The 10,559-nt window shown below is 41.7% G+C and overlaps 1 protein-coding gene across 1 annotated transcript in view; it reads right to left on the reverse strand.

Moving 5' to 3' along the window:
• Positions 1 to 323: 323 nt before the first annotated feature.
• LOC311228416 (intersectin-2-like) overlaps positions 324 to 10,559 on the reverse strand; it is a 166,108-nt gene continuing 155,872 nt past the window's right edge. Inside the window, 4 exon segments of the mRNA XM_084314323.1 lie at positions 324 to 3,486; positions 5,715 to 5,888; positions 7,728 to 7,811; positions 9,634 to 9,716. Of these exon segments, the coding sequence (XP_084170449.1) occupies positions 3,335 to 3,486; positions 5,715 to 5,888; positions 7,728 to 7,811; positions 9,634 to 9,716 (493 nt within the window). The 3' untranslated portion in view covers positions 324 to 3,334.

A 10,559-nucleotide genomic window follows, 5' to 3' on the forward strand; every position in this document is an offset into this window, starting at 1 on the left:
CATGCAAGGTGCGAACCTGCTCATTGAGAGCAATTAGGGGTTAAATGTCTTGCTCAAGGACACTTTGACACACTGCCCAGGAGGAGCGAGAATCGAACCGGGAACCTTCCGATCATCATCATCACTCTACCTCCACAAGTATGGTATGACACCAAAACAAAATATAATTTCATATTAATTCTTGTTTTTTAGGCCTTAGTCTGCCGGGTCTCAGTCTTTGCCCAAACATGGACTTTCATTTCATAAGTGTTGTCTCTATGCAGAAAATGAAGATTCTACGTAATCATTCCTGTTACAGTCTGTGGTTAATGATAATGCAGAAATAACACCTTTGTATGCATTTTTATTCACGTCATTCCCAGGACTTTAGGGGCTTAATAACATGAGAACTTGAGGGACACTGTGTTGTACAGAAGTGTGCAGCTGCAAGACACGTGAACACACCTCGATATTGAAGCTTACACCCTTATTTTAAACAGACAAGACACATTGGAAATATTACAGCAGAGAAGAAAATAATAATAATAATAATAATGAAGAAAAAGGTGACACTTTCCTAACCATTTAAGGAAACAAAGAACTGAAGACGATAATGATCCATTTCATGTGAAAAGCGAAGGCTCATTGTCATCTACTGGTGAACGTGATATCATAGGCAGTGGTATTTTCTATGGACACTTTGACATTTTCTTATTTTACTCATGGTTTTCAAATGTCAAAATGTGGTCAAAGTTAATCTCGCAGATGCCTTAGTTTATTGAGCATTCCATAATAGTCTTCAAATGTCTGCGGAAACTGCGAATCGAAAAAGGTATTGGGGTTGGGTGTAGTGGAGGAAAAAAGGGGGGGGGGTGTCTTCCCTGCCTCCTTGGGTCGTTTTCCGGTGTTGTATAATAAAATATGACCTCGTGAAATATGGATCACCTCAGGGAGACATGGAACGTTGCCAAGGTAACAACACTGTTAAACTCGGGGTGTTTTCACACTAGGTACGATTGCCCGTCCACTCCCCCCACTGGCCAGCTTTCACACTAGTAATGTACCCGAGTACATTTGAGTTCAATGGCGAACTGTACCCGAGTAGTACACACAAACCGTACCCGAATTGTACCAGAGTAGTACACACAAACCGTACCCGAGTACAAACGAACCGTACCCTGAGACCCAAACTACCCAGAGTACGCACAGACCATACCCAGACCTGATTGCCCGTTCAGAGATGGCTGATGCCATTCAACTCAATGTCGGCTGAACTGGAAGTTTCCACACTTGGCACTAGACAACATGTATTCACACGTGACGTGATGACCCGTCCTTCTTTTATAGTTTCCTTGTATGTTTCCGGGAAGCAATCCATATTTCACACAGAGGCACATTTTATATATCAGCAGCTGTGTAGCAAGGTTTCTATAGTCTACACTCTACAGGAAACAAAAAACCTAGCAAACTACAGCACCTGCTACAAGCTATCACTTAGCTACCAGAATTATCACAACAAACCAAACAAAAAGGATGTACCATTTAGACAATTATGATGTAGTTTGCCCATGTCTAAAGGTTGTTCGCTAGCTAGCTCTCAGATGTCATTGCTTGTTGCTCATAGTAATTATTTCCATGGCACGACAGTGCAGCAATCTCCAGTGTATTGGAGTGTATTGGATGTTCCAAAACCAGATGGCTTGACAAGATTAAAATTGTGTATAACCAAACAGTCCAGAATTGCCCAATACCTTTAGAGTAAGGCAATGGTCCCCACTTCCCAAGACCTTATGATATAAATACAAACAAAACAAAAACGAATTAAGACATTATTACAAATAAATTAGAAAGAATACCCTTCATCAGTGTGTCATTCTACATTTTGGCACGGTCTTACTTGGAGGGCTTAGAATTGAACATGGCCGCTGGTGATATTAGAATCCTGCTGGTTTCATGGCATCACGTACACGTTTCAGGTCTGTGTGTGTGTGTGCCCTCTGTCTGTCTGTGTGTGTACATGTGTTTGTGTGAGTATGCAGGTATGTGTGTGTGTGTGCCCTCTGTCTGTGTGTGTACATGTGTTTGTGTGAGTATGCAGGTCTGTGTGTGTGTGTGCCCTCTGTCTGTCTGTGTGTATGTGTTTGTGTGAGTATGCAGGTATGTGTGTGTGTGTGCCCTCTGTCTGTCTGTGTGTATGTGTTTGTGTGAGTATGCAGGTATGTGTGTGTGTGTGCCCTCTGTCTGTCTGTGTATATGTGTTTGTGTGAGTATGCAGGTATGTGTGAGTGTGTTTTTGTGTATACAGTATGTGTTTTGTATACATGTGCATTTTAAATGTAAGGAGTGAAAAGTATGTTTTTTTCCCTCTGAAATGTAATTGAGTAAAAGTACAAGCATGCAAACCTAATAATACTCGAGTAAAGTTTTTAATAAAAAAAAAATCTATGATCTGTAAGGTGACCTTGGGTGTCCTGAAAGGCGCCACCAAATGAAATGTATTATTATTATTATTAGGGATGTCCGATATTATCGGCCGATATTGGCATTAAAATGTAATATCACAAATTATCGGTTTAAAAATGTACATTTTTTTTTTTTTTTTTTTTACATGTACAGTATCTAACCTTTATTTACCCAGGCAAGCAAGTAAGAACAAATTCTTATTTTATTTATTGTCAAAAGTATGCATAATGTTGTGTTAATTCCACGACAGGAGATATGTAATGTTAATTACCTGAAATTATTCAGTTTATTCAGGGGGGGGGGGGGGGGGGGCCTGCATATATCGATTCGGTATCGGTTGATATCGGTATCGGAAATTAAGAGTTATTATCGGTAAAAAAGCCAATATCGAACATCCCTAATTATTATTATTATGTGTGAGTGTGTGTTGTGTATGTCTGAGTGAGTGAGTGAGTGTATGTGAGTGTGTGTTGTGTATGTCTGAGTGAGTGAGTGTATGTGAGTGTGTGTTGTGTATGTCTGAGTGAGTGAGTGTATGTGAGTGTGTGTTGTGTATGTCTGAGTGAGTGAGTGTATGTGAGTGTGTGTTGTGTATGTCTGAGTGAGTGAGTGTATGTGAGTGTGTGTTGTGTATGTCTGAGTGAGTGAGTGTATGTGAGTGTGTGTTGTGTATGTCTGAGTGAGTGAGTGTATGTGAGTGTGTGTTGTGTATGTCTGAGTGAGTGAGTGTATGTGAGTGTGTGTTGTGTATGTCTGAGTGAGTGAGTGTGTGTGAGTGTGTGTTGTGTATGTCTGAGTGAGTGAGTGTATGTGAGTGTGTGTTGTGTATGTCTGAGTGAGTGAGTGTGTGTGAGTGTGTGTTGTGTATGTCTGAGTGAGTGTGTGTTCTCCATCAGCTGGTCGGCTCGTAGAGCTGCAGGTCCAGTCTGACCCACAGCTCGCCGGTCGGCACCTCGTGCAGCAGCAGACGGCGGGTCGCAGCGCCCTTGCTCTCCATCTCCTTCCTAATGGTTGCCACGGGAACCTCGGCACGACCCAGGAAATCTGGAGACAGACACACCACCAGTGACCCAAGTACTTCTTCAATTGCTCAAAAACAAATGAACCCTTTCACTACCACACTACAGAAGGTTAACCTTTCACTACCACACTACAGACGGTTAACCGTCTGTAGTGTGGTTGTGAAAGGGTTAACCCTTTGCCGTGTGGCAGTGAAAGGGTTAACATTCTGTATTGTCACAGTGAAAGGGTTAACCCTTTGGTAGTGTGGTAGTGAAAGGGTTAATATTGGGGGCGCTCCAGTGGGGCACCACCACGTAACTAATTAATATTGACCGTTATAAACCGCTGTTTAAAGAGGGCATGTTATAGAAAGTTGTAAATGTGGCCAAATACTGTAACGATGTTTGATCGAACGCAGTGGATGTGTGTGAAACAAGTTGGACAATGCATTCTGCTAGATTCCTGTCATTTTGTGAAATTCCCTGGTGTTACATCTTCCAAAAGAGGATTTATGAAATTCACTGACTTCCCTGACAGTTTAACACTAAGACATCTTTAAAGGGGCGGTCAGGTGGCGTAGCGGAGATTGTGCTCGTCACCAATGCAAGAGGCTGCGGTCTCGACTCCCGGAGAGTCAGCATTGCCTTGGCTCGGGCTGATCGCTATACTAACTCCTTTGGCTGAGTTAGGGGGAGGGGAGCCGTGGGTGGGTCCTGGGCGTTGTGGACAGCGACCCCTACAGTTCGGTCGGGGCGCCTGCTCAGCGAGGGTAGGATCTGGAGAGAGGTAGTGCGACCTTCCACACGTTACACTCTCCCAGTGAGAATCTGAGCTGCCAGGCTGGCTGCCGGCTGGCTGCACATGCGTCGGAGGAAAGCATGTGACAGTCTCCGGCCTCTCGGACCAACAGTAGGGGGAAGTATGCAACAACCAGGAAGGGGGTTGGTAATTGGCATAACGACTAACAGTGGGATGGGAGAAAAAATCGGAAAAAAAGATGGAGGGGGAAAAAGATAATAATTTTATTTTTTTTTAAAGACATCTTTAAAGGTGCTGTAAGTGGTATTCCTTTGTTAAAATATGTGTTAAATAGCTCTACACGACCACAACACCAGAGGGAGCTCCACAAATCATGTTAAACCCAGATTCGGCTCAAACAAGGGACTAAACACGTTTCGCAATTATGCCACAACAATGTGGAACGCCCTACCCACAGCTGTAAAGGAATGTGAATCACTACCCACTTTCAAAACCACTCTCAAAGAGCACCTACGGGAGACTGCAATTCGAAACTGGCCCCCGTAAATGTCCTAACCCAACCCCCTCCAATGTACAGTTGCCCCCCCCCCACCCCGCCTACCCCACCCCACCCCACCCACCCAACCACCTCCAATGTACAGTTCCCCCCCACCCCACCTACCAAACCTCCTCCAATGTAGTTTCTTCGTCAAAATGTATATACTCTCTTTTTTAGACTCTTCTTGTATCACAAACAGTACTGTATTTGTAAATCTGGTATGTCATAAATGTCTAGATGTAGCAGTACTGTCTATCTGTATGTTGTGTATGTCATATATGTTATGATGAATTGAAAATGGGGGACCCTGATGTAAACAAGATGAAAGTCTTTCTCTGGTCTGCATCCCCTTAACAATTGTGTGTATTGAGCCGTACTGTATTGTACCCATTCTGCAATCTGTTAATAAAGTTTTCAATCAATCAATCAATCAATACATTCCGACAGCCATCACTGATAAGAATGTCTGGTCAGTAACACGGATCTCCTGGTCTCTCCGCTCTGCAGTAAACACAACATACATGTTCTGGTATCCCGTTCCCACTTTATCCAATCAGGAGAGAGAACCCTACATAGTTTTATTTATTTCAATAAATCTTGCTTTACTGCTTAGTGCACTGGTGGATTATTTTACTTGTCTCAAGGACACATTTATTTAAAACTAGTTTGTATTTCTTATTTTTTGTCAGACCATTTTTGCAGTGTGGAGTTCTCTCTCCTGATTGGATAAAGTGGGAACAGGCATACCAGAACTTATTTTATTTATTTTCTGTTTTCCTGCAGAGCGGGAGGGACTGGGAGAGACCCGTGTTACTGATCAATATCAATAATCTGTCGGAGTGTAGAGCTATTATTATAACATGTGCATGTAGACCACTTACAGCACTTTAAATCACTTGCCAAGCCAGCGTACAAAGTATGATGGCACCTGTGTTTGTGTGTCTTCTGTCACATAGTTCACACATTCACTGACCATCGGGCGAGAACTGGTCTCTCTCGAACACAGTGATACACAGGACGTCCTGGTACAGGTCTTTGATGAAGAACTGGCAGTTGAAGTTCCACTTGGGGTTGAGGGTGTCACAGATTGGTCGAGAGGTGTAACACTGAGCTCCCATGGTCAGCTCACAGTACGGGTTGCTTTTACCTGCGAGGAGAACGGAACCAGAGTTGACAGGATGCACGACCACAACACCAGAGGAAGCTCAACAAATCATGTTAAACCCAGATTTGGCTCAAACAAGGGACTAAACACGTTTCGCAATTATGCCACATCAATGTGGAACGCCCTACCCACAGCTGTAAAGGAATGTGAATCCCTACCCACATTCAAAACCGCCCTAAAAGAGCACCTACGGGAGGGACCCTGATGTAAACAAGACAAAAGTATTTCTCTGGTCTGCATCCCCTTAACAATTGTGTGTATTGAGCCGTACTGTATTGTATCCATTCTGCAATCTGTTAAATAAAGTTTTCATTCATTCATTCATTCATTCATTCATTAATTCATTCATTCATTCATTCATCATTCATTCATTCATTCATTCATTCATTCATGGCTTGTTGCTATCAAGACATTCCAGTTGGGGTTGGTCATCACATTTTATTTGGGGTTGGTTGTCACATGTTGTGTAGGCTATTATTGTTAGGCCGATTTATTGTGTTCTTATTTTGTTATATAGGATGGCCTAAAGATGTGTTTCCTGTTTATGTTCATGTTAAGATGCATTAAGTTATGTATTTTTGTCAACTTGTTAATGCAATTAAACTTTAAAATTTCGTTCTGCCTTCTTGTCTTCTTTTTAAGATTTTTTTTGTCACACTTTTTACTCTAGTGTGAATTGCTCATCATCAAAACATCTTTCAATAGTCATTCCTACATTAAATTGAAGCTTAAGATGTTGGCTTGAAATGTGTATCCCTCTCATTTTCCAATGTATTGTAACAACGAGTTAATCACCTATCAAAGACACTCTGACACATGGTGTGACAACCAACCCCATAGTCTGTGACAACCATCCCCATGATGGGGTTGATTGTCACAATGTGTCAGAGTGTCTTTGATAGGTGATTAACTCTTTGTTACAATACGTTGGAAAATGAGAGGGATACACATTTCAAGCCAACATCTTAAGCTTCAATTTAATGTAGGAATGACTATTGAAAGATGTTTTGATGATGAGCAATTCACACTAGAGTAAAAAGTGTGACAACGTCCCCCGTTCTCCCCTACTACGACTATGCTTGCACCTCATGGTACCAAAGCACCTCAAAGGCGCTAAAAACAAAATTACAAACATCACAAAACAAACTGGTCAGACTACTGCTTGACCTTACCCCTAGAACCCACCTCACCCCTGCCCACTTTGACAACCTAGGATGGCTTAGAGTAGACGACAGAGTACAGCAACTTGCAATGGGCCTGGTCTACAAGATACACTACACGACTAAGGTACCCATGTACATGTCAAATTACTTCCCAAAGGTCAGTGAATACCACGACCACAACACCAGAGGGAGCTCCACAAATCATGTTAAACCCAGATTCGGCTCAAACAATGGACAAAACACGTTCCGCAATTATGCCACATCAATGTGGAACGCCCTACCCAAAGCTGTAAAGGAATGTGAATCACTACTACCCACTTTCAAAACCACTCTCAAAGAACACCTACGGGAGACTGCAATTAGAAACTGGCCCCTGTAAATGTCCTAACCCAACCCCCTCCAATGTACAGTAAATGTCCTAACCCAATAATACACGAGACCCTCTTCTTGGGACCAAGTAAGGTTTCGTCGATAATCCAATGTACAGTTTCTCAACCTTTGATATTCAATGTTTTATTATTTAATTCAAGATATATATTAATATGCCATGGAGAGCAGTATTGAGGAGTGTACTGGTGATGTGGAGAGGTTAGGGGAGCTCCAGGGGGAGCAGGTCATGGGAGAGGGGTAGGATCTGTATCCCAGCAGGGGGCCTCACCGTTGGGCTTGCAGGCCTTCAGCTCCTGGGCCTCAGTGACAGTCACCAACAGCCGACCGATACCACTGGTCTTCAGAGAACGTGCTGTGCACAGGACAGAAGGAAGTGAAATATACACACACACACACACACACAAACACAAACTCTTCTTCTATGATTCTCTCACCTTGGTAAGCCTTCTCTCTTCTTCTATGATTCTCTCACCTTGGTAAGCCTTCTCTCTTCTTCTATGGTTCTCTCACCTTGGTAAGCATTCTCTCTTCTTCTATGATTCTCTCACCTTGGTAAGCATTCTCTCTTCTTCTATGATTCTCTCACCTTGGTAAGCCTTCTCTCTTCTTCTATGATTCTCTCACCTTGGTAAGCCTTCTCTCTTCTTCTATGATTCTCTCACCTTGGTAAGCCTTCTCTCTTCTTCTATGATTCTCTCACCTTGGTAAGCCTTCTCTCTTCTTCTTCTATGATTCTCTCACCTTGGTAAGCCTTCTCTCTTCTTCTATGATTCTCTCACCTTGGTAAACCTTCTCTCTTCTTCTATGATTCTCTCACCTTGGTAAGCCTTCTCTCTTCTTCTTCTTCTTCTTCTTCTTCTTCTTCTATGATTCTCTCACCTTGGTAAGCCTTCTCTCTTCTTCTTCTATGATTCTCTCACCTTGGTAAGCCTTCTCTCTTCTTCTTCTATGATTCTCTCACCTTGGTAAGCCTTCTCTCTTCTTCTTCTATGATTCTCTCACCTTGGTAAGCCTTCTCTCTTCTTCTTCTATGATTCTCTCACCTTGGTAAACATTCTCTCTTCTTCTATGATTCTCTCACCTTGGTAAGCCTTCTCTCTTCTTCTATGATTCTCTCACCTTGGTAAGCCTTCTCTCTTCTTCTTCTATGATTCTCTCACCTTGGTAAGCCTTCTCTCTTCTTCTATGATTCTCTCACCTTGGTAAGCCTTCTCTCTTCTTCTATGATTCTCTCACCTTGGTAAACCTTCTCTCTTCTTCTTCTATGATTCTCTCACCTTGGTAAGCCTTCTCTCTTCTTCTTCTATGATTCTCTCACCTTGGTAAGCCTTCTCTCTTCTTCTTCTTCTTCTTCTTCTTCTTCTTCTTCTTCTTCTTCTTCTTCTTCTTCTTCTTCTTCTTCTTCTTCTTCTTCTTCTTCTTCTATGATTCTCTCACCTTGGTAAGCCTTCTCTCTTCTTCTATGATTCTCTCACCTTGGTAAACCTTCTCTCTTCTATGATTCTCTCACCTTGGTAAACCTTCTCTCTTCTTCTTCTATGATTCTCTCACCTTGGTAAGCCTTCTCTCTTCTTCTTCTTCTATGATTCTCTCACCTTGGTAAGCCTTCTCTCTTCTTCTATGATTCTCTCACCTTGGTAAACCTTCTCTCTTCTTCTATGATTCTCTCACCTTGGTAAACCTTCTCTCTTCTTCTATGATTCTCTCACCTTGGTAAGCCTTCTCTCTTCTTCTTCTATGATTCTCTCACCTTGGTAAACCTTCTCTCTTCTTCTATGATTCTCTCACCTTGGTAAACCTTCTCTCTTCTTCTATGATTCTCTCACCTTGGTAAGCCTTCTCTCTTCTTCTTCTATGATTCTCTCACCTTGGTAAGCCTTCTCTCTTCTTCTATGATTCTCTCACCTTGGTAAGCCTTCTCTCTTCTTCTATGATTCTCTCACCTTGGTAAGCCTTCTCTCTTCTTCTTCTATGATTCTCTCACCTTGGTAAGCCTTCTCTCTTCTTCTATGATTCTCTCACCTTGGTAAACCTTCTCTCTTCTTCTATGATTCTCTCACCTTGGTAAACCTTTTCTCTTCTTCTATGATTCTCTCACCTTGGTAAGCCTTCTCTCTTCTTCTATGATTCTCTCACCTTGGTAAACCTTTTCTCTTCTTCTATGATTCTCTCACCTTGGTAAGCCTTCTCTCTCTTCTTCTTCTCTGTATCAATGAAATGTTCCGATGCTGCTTTGATCCTCTGGACCCACGTTGTCCTACAGACAAAGTGAATAAAATACATTACAAACACGGTCCATCATTGCATAAATACTGTACTCTAGGGGCAGCAAGGTGGCCTGGTGTTTAGCGAGACCGCCTCATAACCCGAAAAGAGGTTTCATCTCCTGCTGATTTGTCTATTCTAATTGTAATTGTAATTCTAAGTGTCCTTGAGTAAGACAGTGACCTGCTCCAGGGTGTGGTGAAATGGCTGACTTTGCACTCTGACTGATGTGTGAAAAACACAATTACCCTAAGAGCATTAATTAAGTACTAGGGAGAAGGGGGAAAAAATAAGTATATTGTGTATAATATTGTGTATAACTACTGCTTTCACTGTCCATAACTTCCCTACACTATATCATAGTAATCATAATAATCATAACCTATTATGATCATAACCTAACCTGTCCTATTTTATTATTATATGATATTCTATTGTACTTTTATTTTAATTTAGTTTATATTCCATTTTATGGTATTCTACCTTAATTGTCTGTTAATATTGTACCAAACGACCAAAACTAATCCGTTGTATGTACAAGTATAAGTACAAGATACTTTAATGCCACACAACTAGGTTGGTGATAAATAGCATGTTGTTTAAGCACTGGGACAGTTGTTCACATTAGGATCTAACATCCCAACAGGCCACCTTGTTTATGGTTTGATTCAGTTTTAAATAGACAATAATAAAAAGAGTAAGATAGAATAGACAGAGTAAAATAGTGCAGTGTAATAACTAGTAGAATAGAATAGACATGAAATGAGCACATAAGTGCAGACATATAAAATGACGTTTTTTTTACAGTGCAATAAAATTGTTCTGGATTACTGTT

The sequence above is a fragment of the Notolepis coatsorum genome (assembly GCF_963971535.1).
Source record: "Notolepis coatsorum genome assembly, chromosome: 5".
NCBI lineage: Eukaryota > Metazoa > Chordata > Actinopteri > Aulopiformes > Paralepididae > Notolepis > Notolepis coatsorum.